Here is a 15,829-nt window from a genome sequence, read left to right as displayed (position 1 = left end):
GAAAGAGTCAACTCCACAGTGATGTCCTCCAACCCCCTCCCCATGGCGTGTGTCTGTCTGCACTCACACGTGCACACCACACACACTAATAATGAGAATGATAAAACTTTTTTCTTTTTTTTGAGACAGGGTTTCTCTGTGTAGCTTTGGAGCCTTTGCTGGATCTTGCTCTGTAGCCCAGGGTGGCCTCGAACTCACAGAGATCCTCCTGCCTCTGCCTCCTGAGTGTGGGATTAAAGGTGCCTGGATGAGAATGATAAAACTTTTGAAAGAAATTCATAGAGTGACCTAAAAGCAGGATAGCACATTCCTCACCAGTCATCAAAGCTGACCCCCTGCCTCCACTGGGAACCATCACTGAGAGTTCAGAGGGACATTTTGGTGTACAAAGTACTCAACAGAGGGAAGATTTCCATTGCAAGTGGGGTCACATCAGAACCTCCAAAGTATCTATGTTTGATCTGTGTCAAGATTCCTGTTCTAGCCAAACCTAATGCAGCCTCCAGCTGGGAAGATTTGTCCAACTGACATCAAACATCTTCTTCCACTCTTTAAGCCTGTTTGATTGCCCGAGCAAAGCTTTGGGAAGGCAGCCCACATCTCTCCCTGTTGCAAATTCAGCGACTCAAATGGAAACCATCATGTTCCTGCCCCTCTCACCTGCCAGGGCCCCTGTTTAAAGTATAACAGAGAGGGGTATGTACCTCTCAGATCTTCCTTTTGGCTAACAGACTCACTGTTCAGGGGCTGGGGAGCTAGCTCAGTTGGTACAGTCCTTGCCTTGTAACTATGAAGACCTGAGTTCAAGGCCCAGACCCTACTGAAAAACGTGGGGGCTGCAGAGATGGCTCTGTGTTTGTGAAGACCTGAGTTCAAGGCCCAGACTCTATCTGAAAAACGTGGAGGCTGCAGAGATGGCTCCGTGTTTGTGTACTTAACCTCTGGGTTTGTTCCCCAGCACCCCCATGGCAGCCCAGAAGTCTATAACTCAGTTCCAGGGATCTGACACCCTGTTTTGGACTCTGTGTGTACCAGGCACATGTGCTCAGACATACATGCAGGCAAATACTTACACACACAAAATAATACAATTAAAAATACAGAAAGTAGCGAGGCAGTGACAGTGCCTGCCTTTAGTCACAGCACTTGGGAGGCAGAGGCAGGCGGATCTCTGTAAGTTTGAGGCCAGTCTGGTCTACAAAGTGAGTTCCAGGACAGCCAGGGCTACATAGAGAAACCCTGTCTTAGAAAGAAACACACACACACACACACACACACACAGAGCTGGTATGGTGGTGTGACATATTCCTGGGTCAGCTTGTCTAGCCTACTAGCTGAGCCCCAGCCCAGTAAGAGACCATGTCTCAAAAACAAGGTGGATGGCTCCTGAGAACACCTGAGGTTGGTGTAAGATAAAATAAGCCCTTTCTTCCTTTGGCCATGGTGACAGCCTTTGGCCATGGGGACAGCCTTTGGCCATGGGGACAGCCTTTGGCCATGGGGACAGCAATGGAAAGCACACAGGACAGGCTCCAGCAATGACTTGTCTTTCATAGACATGTCTGACTTGTACCTGCTTGAAGAGTCCCAGCAGACAGCATAGACAGTATCTTCCTCTCCATCCTTACACACAGCACAGCCATTCCACAGGACAACAGATACAATGGAATTGTGGATTAAAATGGGGCTCTCTAACTCAGCTGGACCCCTAAAGAGCCAAGACAATGGGTCTTAAATGCTGCCATATCTCAAGATGAAGTGCTAGGTGGCCTAAGCAAAACCTGTAAAGGATGGTAAAAAAGCATCTTTCCAGAGCCAGGTATGTTGGCATACCACCTGTCCTCCCAGTGCTTGGGAAGCAGGGACAAAGATAAGGCATTCGAGGCATTCCACAGCCACAGGAGATTCTTTCTCAAAATAAGTTGAAAACCCACCTAAGTGAGACTCAATTGGGAGCACCTGCACCTCCCTGAGTACGGACAGCTGTTCTTAAACTCTCTCCATCTGCCCCTCTGTCCATGCTTGCTCTACAGGAAAGGCTTCTCTTAGTAAACTCCACCTTTACTTAATACCGCCGCATCCTGAAACTGTCTGTGGTCTGGGCTTCTCCTTGGCTGGCAGCCAGGAGCTGCGTCTCCAGCTGCTGCTGACAGTGGTTGAGCCCCTGTCTTCCTCAGCAGGTCCTCTGAGCTCTAACTTTTGACTACCTGGAAGGAGAGGCCATGTTTACTGTTTAAAGCCTGGCTATTGGTTCAGCCTTGAGAGTTAATCTGCCCATTTCCTTCTGTTGCTTTTTATTTTTCCCCCTATTGTATAGCAGCCCTGATTTTAAGCCTTTTGTATCTCCTTGGAGAAAGAATGGCATAGGTAAATAGTTCAACATAATGTACGGAGCTCTAGAAGGAACGAGCAAGCTGGACAGACAAACAGACAGACAGCTCCCAGGTAACATCTGCCCTCAGGTCTTGTGTAAGGGCAAAGACAGTTTTCTACACCCACTTTCGGACTCGCCCACTCCACCATGTTGGTCTAAAGCACCACTGTGTGAGGGTGATGGGGCAGGTAAGCAGAGGTGAGGACCAGGGCTTCTCTCCTGTCTCCTAGGGGGCAGAATGGTAAACATCTTTGTCTGCAGTTCTTCAGGCCAAGCCAGAAACTAAGGATCCAGGATGCTTCCCCAACTGCCACACACATGCACTCATTTCATCCTTAGAAACCCTGACATCACGTATCACTTACATCATGGTTTTGACTCCTCTTGGCTTTCCTAGAGGTTCAGAAGAAATACTCTAAAAAGGAGATCTGGGGCCGGGCGGTGGTGGCGCACGCCTTTAATCCCAGCACTCGGGAGGCAGAGGCAGGCGGATCTCTGTGAGTTCGAGGCCAGCCTGGACTACCAAGTGAGTTCCAGGAAAGGCGCAAAGCTACACAGAGAAACCCTGTCTCGAAAAACCAAAAAAAAAAAAAGGAGATCTGGTCTACCTTGATTTGGGAGGGAAAAGGGACACCTGCCGACTGCTTTATAAGTATTCACAAAACTAGCCAGGCGGTAGTGGTGCACAATTTTCTTTAATACCAGCACTTGGGAGGCAGAGGCAGGCAGATCTCAGTGAGTTCAAGGCCAGCCTGATCTACAAAATGAGTTCCAGGACAGCCAGGGCTGTTACACAGAGAAACCCTGTCTCAAAAACCAAGGGAAAAAAAATTCATAAAACTCAGTAAGACAATCTAGTATATTTTGAAAAAACAAAACCAAACAAAGAAAACTCATTAAGAAGCTGCAGAGGATCCCACTGTGCTGCGGTCCCTTCCCTTCAGCTCTGCGGTGTGTGAACTGCTTTGTCAAATGAACTGCCAGTACTGGGAGGACAAGACCTAAGGCAGTGCTTCTCAGCCTTCCCAGTGCTGCGACCCTTTAAGACTGGTCCTCCCGTGGGGACCCCAACCATACAATTATTTTTGTTGCTACTTCCTAACTGTAATTTTGCTGCTGTTATGAATCACAATGTTCCAATATTCAGGATAGTCTTACGTGACCCCTGTGAAAGGGTTGTTAGACTCCCCCAAAGGAGCTGAGAACCACTGACCTAAGGGGAGCCCTTCACAGCAAAGGGAAGTGCTCACAGTCTGGTTTCTACCCCTGTGCTATGTGACCTGATAGCCTGGCCATATCCCAGAGTCCCCACAGCCTGGGACCTCCCTCTGCAGAGGCCACCACAGTCTTTCCCTTTTCTGGGTCCCTCCCCAACAGCTGCATCTTTTTTGTCACAATCCAACTTCCTCTAAATAACAAAGGTAAGTTCCCCCGAGTGCTCCATCCAGTGGCCAGTCAGGTACCTGGAAAACTGGGCCTTGCTGGGTGGCGGCTCCCTTCTGAAAGTTTTCTTCTCACTTCGAACCACTGTGAACCCATCTTCAGAAATGGTCAGCCAGGGATGGCAGGTGTCCTTGTTCAGCTGGAAGTAGCTTCCTGTGGAGGGAGGGAACATCTAGAAGCCCCGGCCAGTCATTGAAGGACTTTCCCAGCGTGGCCTGGTGGCATTACCCAAGCACACGGTCCAGTCCAGAGGGATGCACAGAAGCCCGCCCCTGGCACTCAGGAGCGACCTGTGGATAGGGATGGCCACTATTGTGGGGCGGGACTTGAACACTCAGTGCCATGCAGCAGTTCACACACCTTCTCCCCCTTAGTCCTGAGGGCTGTACCTAGACACAGGTGTTACTGTCTTCATTGTGTAGATGAGGAAACTAAGACACAGGGGGTTAAGAAATAGGCTGGCAAGTAACAGCACTCAGATTGAACTCTCGCCTCTGATTCTAGAGACCAGGTTTTTACTTCACAGGCTGTGAGTGTTTGTACCCAAGTAAGAATTTCTAACCTTGCCAAAGAAAACAAAATTGAGAGAACTTGTGTTTTGTTGTTATGTTTTAGACAGGGTCTCAGACTGCAGCCCAGGCCCATCTGAAACCATTCTGTTGCACAGACTGGCTCTGAACTTGTAGCAATCCTCCTGCCTCAGCCTTTTGTATGCTGGGTGGTGAGCCAAGGTTCAATCCTTTGCTGTTTAAAAAAGAGAGGACATAAAGCTGGCTGTCCTTTGCCCTCTGTGTCATTGTTTGTCTGTTTATAGAGCAGCATCTGTTATTTCAAAACACCCAACTTGCTTCTCCCATCTCTGTGGCGAGAATATGAATGTGGGCTCTCTGCCAGTGGGAAGTGGGTTCTCCTGGCAGCCCTCTCCTGCCAATGGAAATGGGGACAAGGAGGCACAGTGTGTCTCAGTGAAAGATCTCAGCCAAGGGAAATTTGTCCCCAAACACTGGCTAGGCTCTCTGCTTCTGCTGCTCACCTGGAGGCCACCCACTCAGCCAGTTTGAACTGGATTTCTCTGCGAAGCTTCTGGAGGCCTGGCAAGGCTCAAGGTGCAGAGCTGTGGCACTTCCCCGGGAGGGGGTGATGGGGGTGTGGATGTTTCTAATGAGGCCTCTGCTCACTCGGGACTTGGACATGGGACCTGCCAGTTCTCTGACATGATGAAGGCAGATGAGAAGGGATGTCAGCACCTAGTATGATCAGACAGAACATGGAGGCAGGGAGGAGGCTGAATCAGTTGACTTCTAACTGTGTGTGTGTGTGTGTGTGTGTGTGTGTGTGTGTGTGTGTTTGACAGCAGGAGCCGGGAGGTGGCCATGGCTACTTGGAGTTCTTGAGGATGTCATAAAAACCCTCTTGCAAACCAGGGGTGCCCTCACACCTATAATGCCCAGCCCTGGAAAGGCTGAGGCAGGAGGATTACCTTGAGTTCCAGGTCGGCTTGACTACATATTGCATTCCAGACCAGCCCAAGCTACAGAGTAAGACCCTATCTCAAAACACTAAACCAACCAACCAACCAAACAAACAAACAAAAAACAAAAAAAGTAGATAAGGATATAGGCCACCCAGACCCAGTGGCCTCTGGTACCTGAGGGGCATGGAGATAAGCCTTGAGTTCTAGCACTTTCTCAGCCAACCCAAGTGCTCTGGGGTTTGAGCCTTCATCTATAAACAGAGAGCAAGGGCTTTGATGACCCCGGAGCCCCTTTGGGTCCATAAGTGATAGTTTTCTGGAGCACTCTTAGCACTGAGTTGTAGACACTGAGTCTACAACAAAGTGGCTGATCTTGCACGCCAAGAGTGTGGAGCTGGGGCACAGACCTGTGGTGTGCACTGTGGCGGGCTCACTCCTGGCACTGGTACCTCCGACATTGAGGGCGCGGATGTAGATCGTGTAGCTGTGTCCAGGCTGCAGCCGTATCAGGGCCTCACAGGTTGGGATGCCGACAACAGACCTGTGCACAGAAGCAGAGTGACCATGAGCCCGAGCAGCAGCCATCCGGCTCACACCCACTGTGCTCTCACCCACAGCAGCACAGCCAGGAGTGGCACCAGAGCAGGCCTCCCACAGTTCGCTGCTTGCTTGCTAGTCTGTGTCTGGCCATCTCGAGCTCCTCAGCCAGGTTTCCCAAGCACCTAGCACTGTGCTCTGAGTGTCTACTGGAGGGCCATGGAGTATGCACCCTGTGTCTGTTTCTGACTGTTAGGGCCATGACCTCCCTGAGGGCGGGACTGAGTACACTCACTGTAGAATAATTCTGGACCCATAGAAGCCTTTCAGTGTGTGTCTGTGAACAGACAACCTTGTTAAAAACAGCTGCCACAGAGTAATCCAATTTCAGTTGGACTGTTGTTGGAGCCCACTAGGTTTCCTAGTGCCCGTACCCAGCAGGACTGAGTAAGAGGTTGATTGGACCATGAGCCTGGGTACCAGGTGACTGTAACTAGCAAGGGGGAGGTCTTTTGCTCCACCCCTTGGCATTGTTATAAACAGACCTTTGGAATAAAGTTCTGGGCCAGTGGATGAGGATCCAGGCCCACCCGAGTCCATCCTGTGTTTTCTGTTTCTCTCTCCCCTCTGTCTCTAAGTCTCTATCCCTCATTCCTCAAGAGTTCCTGGGGTAAATAAGGGTGGGGGCTGGTCTCCTACAGACTGTATGAGAATACAAGCTCATAATAGTGCCATCTGGATTTCTGTGGCTGTCAAACTCCTATCAGTTTAGTGGACAAGGGAAGTCTTCAGGATGGTGCTCATGCACAGACATGACACTTGACCCAGCCAAGGACATAATGTCGTGTTGGAGGCTGCAGCTCTGGGCCAGAGGAGCAGGTCTGCTTGTTCATTCAGTAGATATTAATAAAGCATCTTCCATTCCAGGTGCTATATATGCCCTGGGGGAAACTGAACATAATCCCTAGTCCTGGGGAACCTGCAGTCTGTATGGGAAGAGAGGCATTTCTCAAGAGACCACCATGTTATTCATGACAAGAAGAAAGTCAAGAAGGAGCCGGAGAAGGAAGGGTTGTTAGTATGGGATGAGGGATGGAGGAATGAAGAGCCACAGCCTGTGAAGAAGCTACCACCTTCCCTTCAGCGATGGGACATGTGATTCTGTTCTGGGAGAGTGAGCACCACCTCAGAACACCTAAACTGCTGACCTTTCCTCTGAGGGCTCCATCATTATGGGTTGGTCCAAGGTCCCAGGTTATTATAAACAGCAAAGGAAACCTGAATCACTGTGGTGGACCCCTCCCCGACTTCTGACTATCTTTAGAAGTAGAAAGCAAAGGTCAGCTTTTGATGTGGTTATAGGCACATAGATCTGGCAAGGACAGATAAATAGGATACATGGTAGGTTCCGTGGCTGTCAACCAGCCCGGCCAGTGATGCTGAGTCTCCCCAGATTGAAGGAAAATGCCAAAGATCTGTGTGGGATAACCAGGGGACTCCAAATATTTGAGCTCGAGAGTAGTGTAAACAATTCTCATTTTATTATTAGAGCAAGCAAAGCACGGGGTAACGTTTACAGTTAGCTTAGGCAAATCCAAGCATAGCGAGGGAATACACCGATGTTGTGTCTCATCATCTTTGGTCATGAGAGAAGAGCCAAGACTATTCCTCCTGGGCCTTTGCCTTTCCCACAGAGGTCATATGGACATGCTTCATAGCCTTGCTTTCAAGTGCGTTTGCTTATCATAGTTTATACAAGTCTTTATAGAAGGTCCCCTGTGGGAAGGACATTCTGCATTCTGCCCCATCCAAAGTCTACAGTAAGTTCACACTTTCTTACACAGGCTCCCATACAAGGCAAGCATTAGAATTTGCCTCCCTTTCTGAGTGATTATGGAGGACGGGTAGATTGGGGGTGGGGGGAAAAAGGAAAGAGGGGGGAGGGAGTGGGAGGAGAGAAGGGAGGAGAGGCTGAGGTTGGGATGTAAAATAAATAAATAAATTACTACCACTAATAAAAGAATTTGCCTCCCTAGCAGCTGGCCTCAAAGGCCGTCTCCATTCTCTCCCTGCAGCTCAGTGCATCCCTGCACTCCACAGCAGAGCTCCTCTGGACTCTGCCAGGGGCCGGGCTGCCCAGCTGGATGAGTCCTTGATCTGTATGCTTTAGAACTGCCTGGCTATGAGCCAGGAGCAGCCATACTTCCTCTGTGGTGCCTCGCCATGGCCTCTTGGGACCCGGAGACCCTGGCGGCCACCATGTCCTGTCCTCATGGACTTGGAAAGGCCTCCCACTTTCCAGACAGCCTTCTGTGTCCTTTGCACATTGTACATTGAGTCTCGTTTGTCGTTCCTGTGCCCTCTTTCTCGTGCTCTAACTTCAGTCACCTTACCCCAGTTCCTGCAGTGTATCCAGCCCACTCCTGTCCCCGAGGTCTTGTCCACCAAGTCCTTCTCCTCTCCCAAAACATCTGGCTTGCTCCTGCCCCTCTCGGGCTCAGTCCTCCCATCCTGGACTCAGTTTGAATGTCTATCAAAAAGCAGACCCCGCCTCCACTAGCGTTCCCTCCATCCTGTTTCTCTCTCTCTGGACTGTGTATTTCATACATGGTTTATAGGTGTGTTTGTGCTTATTTTTCTTCCTGAACTATGAGCTCCAAGGGCAAGAACTGTGTCTTTCTAGTTCTCTAATGTCCTCAGTGCTTGATGCTTGGTACATGAATGAAAAGGAAAATTTTTTTTTTTTTTAAGGCAGGATCTCAAACCAATGCTAGGCTTGAATTTGCTATATAGATGATGAGGATGATCTTGAACTCCGGATCCTCCTGCCTCCACCTTCCAAGTGCTGGAATTATAGATTGTAACACCATGCCTAGATTGTGTGTTTTTGTTTTGTTTTGGGGGGTTGATTGTTTGGTTTGTTTGTTTGTTTTGAGACAGGGTTTCTCTGTGTATCCCTGACTGCCCTGGAACTCACTCTATAGATCAGGCTGGCCTCAAACTCAGCGGTTCACCTGCCTCTGCCTCCCGAGTGCTGGGATTAACGGCAAGTGATTATTTTGTTTTTATTGTTGTTTCTTTAGACAAGGTCTCACTCTTTGGCCCAGGCCATTTCTTGGCAATGCTTCTGCCTTAGTCTCTCAAGTTTAGGCCACTATGCCTGGCCTAAAGATAAATCTTGATTACACTGTATCTGTGCGTGTGCACAGGTGTGCTCGAGTGTGCAAATGTGTGCAGTCTGTGCACATGTAGGTGTGTGTAGGTGTATGTACCCATGTGTACACACATAGGGCAGAGGAGGACGGCGATGGTTCTCTGCCATTTTCTGCCTCAGTCCTTTGAGACAGGGTCTCTCATTGATCCTGGAGCTAGGCTAGCAGCCAGCACGCCTCAGTGGTCCTTCTGTCACCATCCAGCACAGCACTGGGGTTCCAGGTGAGTAGCCACACCCAGCTCTTTACAAGGGTGCTGGGGATCCTAACTCAGACATTCACACTTGCACAGCAGCACCCTGACCCACTGTGCCCTTAGTTACCCACCCAGAGCCGGGCGGTGGTGGCCCATGCCTTTAATTCCAGCACTTGGGAGGCAGAGGCAGGGGGATTTCTGAGTTCAAGGCCTGGTTGGTCTATAAGAGTGAGTTCCAGGGCAGTTGGAGATACACAGAGAAAGCCTGTCTCAAAACAACAACAGCAAAACAAAACAAAAATCACCCTCCCATCCCTTAATTGGATTAAAAAAAAAAAGCTAACAGGGTTTTGTCACTTGTATTCATCTTTCCTGATCATTAGCATTCTAGCTACTTCTTGGGAACCTTAAGTATCCTAATTAAGGTGCTATGTGTCACAAATTCTGACCTTGTCCCCACACTGCATATGCTTTAGCAACCTGTGAAGGTCCTCCAGACTCACTCAGTTACCCCCGAGGCTTCAGGCGTTTCTGCCTGGACCAGCTCCACTGTGTAGGAGTCCACAGGATTCAGGTTCCCAGACTCCCAACAAATGAGTGCAGCCTCTTCACAGCTTCTGATTGCCTCACTTTTTATAGTGGGGGGAGAAGGAGCTAAACGCGGGAGAAAGGAGATAGGAGCAGTCATTAGGTTCAGTCCCAGCCATTTTGTTTAGAGCCATGGACAAACACCACAGCAATGCCAGCACCTGGACCCTTTCAGACATTCCCTGTGGTTGAGGATGCTCACTAAACCTGAAGCACCTGGGACCCTTTCAGACATTCCCGGGGTTGAGGATGCTCACTAAACCTGTAGCACCTGGGACCCTTTCAGACATTCCTGGGTTGAGGATGCTCACTAAACCTGTGGTGGTTTGAGTAGTAGGTGTCCTACATAGTCTAGGGCATTTGAATGTTTGGTCCCCGGTTGGTAACCCGGTTTGGAGAGTTTTAGGAGGTGTAGCCTTGGAGGAAGTGTGCCACAGTAGGTGGGCTTTGAAAATGTAAAGACTCACACCATTTCAAGTTCACTCTCTCGGCTAGCACTTGCAGTTCAAGATAGGAGCCCTCAGTTTCCTGCTTCGGCCACTCTACCTGCTGCCATGTCTCTGACACGGCTCTTATCCCTCTGGAACTGTTGCCTGGGACATGGTGTTTAATAGAATTAACTTAATACAAGTCCCAAGTGTCAGTATAACTGTGGGTAGCAGGCCAACCTTGAAAAAAAAAAAAATGTCCTTACACCACCAGGCATGTAGATCTAATGCATTAAAGGGAATACAGGAAGAAAAGGAAAGAAACCCCACACAGCACTTTCTATCTTTCAAATGAAACTGAAAACCCAGTCACATCCAGAAACCTGCAACTCCTGGCCCGCCTAGAACGAGAACGAACAGCTCGTTACCTGTCATGTACACCGCGTGCTCACTGGAGGGGCTGGGGCCGGTCCTGTTCTGAGCTATCACCCAAAATTCATATTGGGTATTTGGCTCAAGATTTCTCACTGAGCAATATGTTTCTTTGACTGTCATGGTAAATTCTAGAAGAAAAAGAAAAAAGTCAGAATTCAGATCTTAAAAGGCCGCGTGGTTTTACTGTGTCCCACGGTAAAAGAGGCTCTGGCTTCCTAGCCAGAAGTAGGGCTTAAGTTGGTGACAACAGACAGGACTATGCAAGAGGAGGCTTGGGACAGGAGAGGCTTGCCCCACTTACTGCTGGAAAGCTTTTGCTACCTAGGAATGAGTCTGAGCACACCCTCTGGAGAGTTCAAGACCACGGGGAGAAGGTCCCCCACCCCCACCCCTGCACCAGCCGCCTAGGCTTAGGCCAGAAGGGCAGACATTAGTTACTTTTACCTGGTAAGAAGCAGCTTAAGGAAGGAGGGGGTTCCTGTGGTCAGGGCAGGAAAGGCCAGGCTGCAGCTGCTCACATTGTATCCACACTCAGGAAGCAGAGAGCTGAGCGCTGATGCTCAGCGTGCTTCCTCTGTCTCAGTCAGTCTGGGACATCAGGTGGGTCTTGACTGCTCTGTTAAACCTTTCTGGGAACACCTCCACAGACACACCCAGAGATGTTTCCATGGTGATTTTAAATCCCTCTAGTTGACCATGGAGATAAACTATCATAATGAATAAGGCCACCTTGGATCATCTGATCACACTCAGGGGTCTCAGTCCTGAATTGTCTAACCAACCCATAAAATTATAAAACAATAAATGTGTGTTATTTTTTTGTTGTTGTTTTTTTTTTTTGTTTGTTTGTTTTTCGAGACAGGGTTTCTCTGTGTAGCTTTGCGCCTTTCCTGGAACTCACTTGGTAGTCCAGGCTGGCCTCGAACTCACAGAGATCCGCCTGGCTCTGCCTCCCGAGTGCTGGGGTTAAAGGCGTGCGCCACCACCGCCCGGCCAAATGTGTGTTATTTTAAGCCGCTAAATCTGGAGGCAGAAGTATTGTTACAGAGCAAAAACTAACTGGCACAAGGCTAATACATGGTGGTGCCTATTTGTAATCCTAGTACCCAGGAGGCTGAGGCAGGAGAATAGCTGTGAGTTCAAGGCTACTCTGGGTTACTTAGACCTTCTCTCAGAAATCTAACCAATTAAAAGGTATAAAACAAGCATTAAAGGAATCTGTTACTTGGTAAACTAATAATAATTAAAAGCAAACAAAACTGAGACCCTGCGTGCATGGATAAATCTGCTCTCAGAAGCCAGGGGTTATTAATGAAATCACAGTTTTAGGAATAGGCTACTGCATTGGCTACGACAAAACAATGTGACCATGTGACATATGGAAGAAAGAGTTTATTGGGGCGTGTGGTTTCAGAGGGGTGAGAGCCGCTTGTGATAGGGAGGCGCAGAAGGAGGCAGGTGGGAAGGCTGAGCAGGAAGCCGAGTGCTCACATCCTCTACCACAAGCTCAAAGGACAGAGGAGTAGGGAAGCAGGGTGAGGCTACGAACTCTGAAAACCCACTCACGGTGATGTACTTCCTCTAGCAAGGTGACAGCCTAAACCTCCCCAGACAGCACCACCAGCGGAGACCAAGTGTTCCAATACCTGGCCAGGGGACATGGGTCGCTCAGGCCACCACAGCTACTTTCCCGGGAGTCGTTTGTCAGAGGTCTCTGAGACCCCATGAAACAGTACAGGCAGCTGCCACCGCTGCTGGATGCCCATCAAAACGAGATGGTCACATCCTGCTGCTGAGAACAACACAGGACCTGCTCCCAGATCGTAGACAGATCAAGCTGGAACTAGGATGGAAACTTCCTTCCTGCTGGCTAGCCCGCACAGTGCCAGTAGGCACTATGTGGGTTACTGTGGGAAAAAGGCATCAGTGATCTTTCCCAGCACTGGACCTTTGTGCTACAGCACGGACCTGCTGGTGGCAGACACACTGGTGCCACAGTGGCCTGATAGTTATGAGGGTAACCAACCACTTTCTAATTTGTTACGAGGTCTGCTCCACAGGAGTGATTTCGTGCCTGGCACTGTAAACCTGGTCAGAAGTCCATGACTAGGGAGATCATAGGCCCTAGTGGGGAACTTACTGTTGTTGTGATACACGGTCATGCTGTCAAACTGCACTCCGAACATTATGTTTGCACCCAAAGATTTGTGTTGCTCTCAACCTTGGTCAGGAAAGTTTCTTTGGGCAGTGGGTAGTGGTTCATGCAGAGACTTGAAACTGGTCAAATTGTCAACTATAAATGACTGAGTGGTTAGCTGTGGATGGGTGGTCGATATCAATGTCCCACCATCCAAGGCTCAGAGAAGTTCAAAGAAGAGGGCAGAGAATTAGGGGGGCAAATGGGGAGGAGAACCGTGAAATGCTGACTTCTAGACATGATGTGGTTATTGCCCACAGCAACTGACAGCAGCTGTGTTATCCCCACGACATCAAGCCAGTCAAGTTTCCAGCTTGCATTGGAGAGGGCCCTGGAGCCTCCACCCGAGTGGAGGAACTACTGGCAGCTGATGGCATCTGAATGAGAGAGAGAGTCACTCTGCTTTGTGGATGTGGCCACTGGTAGGTTGCTCATGCCCCAGTGGATGATCGTGTGCCCAGAAGTTACAGTTACATATACATTGTATAAATGTATGAAACTATCAAATAATAAAAAATATTTTTAGCTGGGCAGCAGTGGTGGCACTCGCCTTTAATCCCAGCACTCGGGAGGCAGAACCAGGCAGATCTCTGTGAGTTTGAGGCCAGCTGGTCTACAGAGCGAGATCCAGGACAGGCACCAAAACTACACAGAGAAACCCTGTCTCAAAAAACAAAGATAAAAAAAAAAAAAACCAAAAAAAAATTTTTTTAAACTCCTCCTACTTGGTCCCTGGGCAGAAATGATGTCCTTACCTCCCAGAGCCCCCACCCACATATCCTAGAACAGCGTGCAGTGCTCTGGGCAGGGAGCCCGAAGACCTGGTTCTCACCCTGGTTCTACCACAACTCACGGTGACTCACCGACAGGTCAATTCTCCCTGAGCCTCCACCGTCCTCATCTGTGAAATGGAGATCACCCAGCCCGTCAAGCTCACTCTGACCTGACTCATACTGGACAGACCTACCAGCAGGACCACATCCTCATTGCTTCAGGTTTGTGGGACTTGGGGGGTAGTTTTCCTACAGTCTGATTTCCCCTTCCTGTTATGGTTTAAAGGAGTGCCCCCAACAGCTGTGTGTTGAAGGCTGTCCCTAACCCAGTACCCCAGGAGGTGGTGAACTCTTTAGGAGGTGGGGCCTCGTGGGAGGAGGTTAGGTCATTGGGAACATAAGCTTGAGAGGGATATTGGTACCCCCTGTTTCTCAGATAAGCTTGAGAGGGATATTGGTACCCCCTGGATGCTCTCAGATGAGCAGCTTTTCAGCCACATTCTGTCGTAGTGTACTGTGTCATTAAAGACAGAAACTATGGGCTACTAAAGTTTCTTCCTCAAAAGTTGATTTATCGCTGATATTTGTTATGGTAACAGCAAGCTGTCTATGAAGATTAATCTTCATTTTCAACTTGATGGGATTTCAAATCACCAAGGAGACAGGCCTCTGGGTATCTCCGAAGGCATTTCCAAAGAGGTTTAGCTGAGGAGGGATGACCCACCTTGGATGTGGGTGCCACCATCCTGTGGGTGGAGGTCCCAGATTGACTATAAAGGAGAAGGTGAGTAGAACATCAGCATTCATCGCTCTCTGTTTCTTGACTGTGGTTCAATGTGACCAGCTGCCTCATGTACCTGTTACCACCCCCCCACCCCCACCACCAGGTGCTGGACTGCACTCTCAACCTGTGAGCCAAAATAAGCCCTCGCCTCCCAAAGTTGTTTCTTGTCGGGTATTTGTTCACAACAACAAGAAAAGTAACTAACCAATGGCTAATACAGCTACACTGCTCCCAGGAGAAGAACTGATGGATGGATTATTGGTGGAAGGGTGACCCCAGCCCTAGTGCCACACAAGCCATTCCCCTGGGGGTGAAGATAGGCCCAGAGCTGCCCAAAGGGAGCAAGGGGCTATTCCCTGAAGCGTTCTGGTCAGCAGCAGCTCTGCCAGGCTCTAACCTTACCTGCTTGGTCTTTGCCGGGTGAGCTGTCCCGCACTGGCCTGTAGGACAGCTGATAGCTCTCCACGGTGTCATCAGAGTATAAGCTCCAACACACGCGGATGGAGGACCCTGTGGCTGAGTTGGGGGCCTGTGGATTGATCACCGGAGCAGAGGGAGCTAAACAAACAAAGGGAGAGAAGTCAACAATGAGGAGACAGGTGTGCGGGTGTGGGGAGCAGCTGCTTTTTATTTGACTGTATGGTTTCGCGTGTATGGGTGTTTTGTCTGCATGCATGTCTGTGCACCATGTGTGTGCCTGGTGCCCATGGAGGACAGACAAGAGATTCTTATAACTGATATTCAAAACACCGAAGAATCTCCAAAACTCAACGCCAAACAAAACAGACAACCCCTTAAATCACATCACTTAAAAATGAGCAAAGGACTCAAACAGATGTTTGTCTAAAGAAGACATACAAATTGCCACCAAGAGTGTGAACAGGTGCTCGACATGACTAATCATGAGGGAAATGCAGATAGAAACCATGACCTGAGGGCCATGCATGGTGGTGCATGCCTGTAATCCCAGCACCTGGGAGGTTGAGGATCACAAGTGTGAGGTGAGCCTGGGCTCCATTGTGAGTTCTACAGCTAGCCTAGGTACGGAGTTAGACCCGTCTGAGCAAAACTAAAAACAACAAATAAAGCGTCCCCCGACATAGTGAGCTATCCCCTCACACCTGCTAGAACAGCTGCGCTCAGAAAGCAAAGGATGGCAAGTGTTGGCAAGGATGTAAAGAACAGGAAGCCATGTGGACTGCCAGGGAAATGTACCTTCGTACAGCCACTGTGGAAAACAGCATGGCAAGCCACCAAAAAGTTAAAAAGGAACTGCTAGCATAATGTCACATCCAAGAGGCCACAATACCACAGAGGATCACATAAGTCCAGGGGTACAAGGCCATCTGGGTGATACAGTGAGATCTCAGCTTTAAAGCAAAGGGGGG

At 49.3% G+C, this 15,829-nt stretch overlaps 1 protein-coding gene across 1 annotated transcript in view; it reads right to left on the bottom strand.

Annotated features, from left to right (window-relative positions):
* Fsd2 (fibronectin type III and SPRY domain containing 2) overlaps positions 1-15,829 on the bottom strand; it is a 33,577-nt gene that overhangs the window by 6,757 nt on the left and 10,991 nt on the right. The window contains exons 6-10 of the mRNA XM_052711849.1: positions 14,844-14,999; positions 10,681-10,815; positions 9,740-9,890; positions 5,699-5,832; positions 3,838-3,970 (exon numbers count right to left, since the gene is read on the bottom strand). Of these exons, the coding sequence (XP_052567809.1) occupies positions 3,838-3,970; positions 5,699-5,832; positions 9,740-9,890; positions 10,681-10,815; positions 14,844-14,999 (709 nt within the window). The remainder of the gene's footprint in view (positions 1-3,837; positions 3,971-5,698; positions 5,833-9,739; positions 9,891-10,680; positions 10,816-14,843; positions 15,000-15,829) is intronic.

This window comes from Peromyscus californicus, unplaced genomic scaffold (assembly GCF_007827085.1).
Source record: "Peromyscus californicus insignis strain IS unplaced genomic scaffold, ASM782708v3 Scaffold_4__1_contigs__length_199733344, whole genome shotgun sequence".
Taxonomy (NCBI): Eukaryota; Metazoa; Chordata; class Mammalia; order Rodentia; family Cricetidae; genus Peromyscus; species Peromyscus californicus.
The sequence above is the reverse complement of the archived record's forward strand: the minus strand, read 5'-3'. Positions and strand labels throughout refer to the sequence as shown.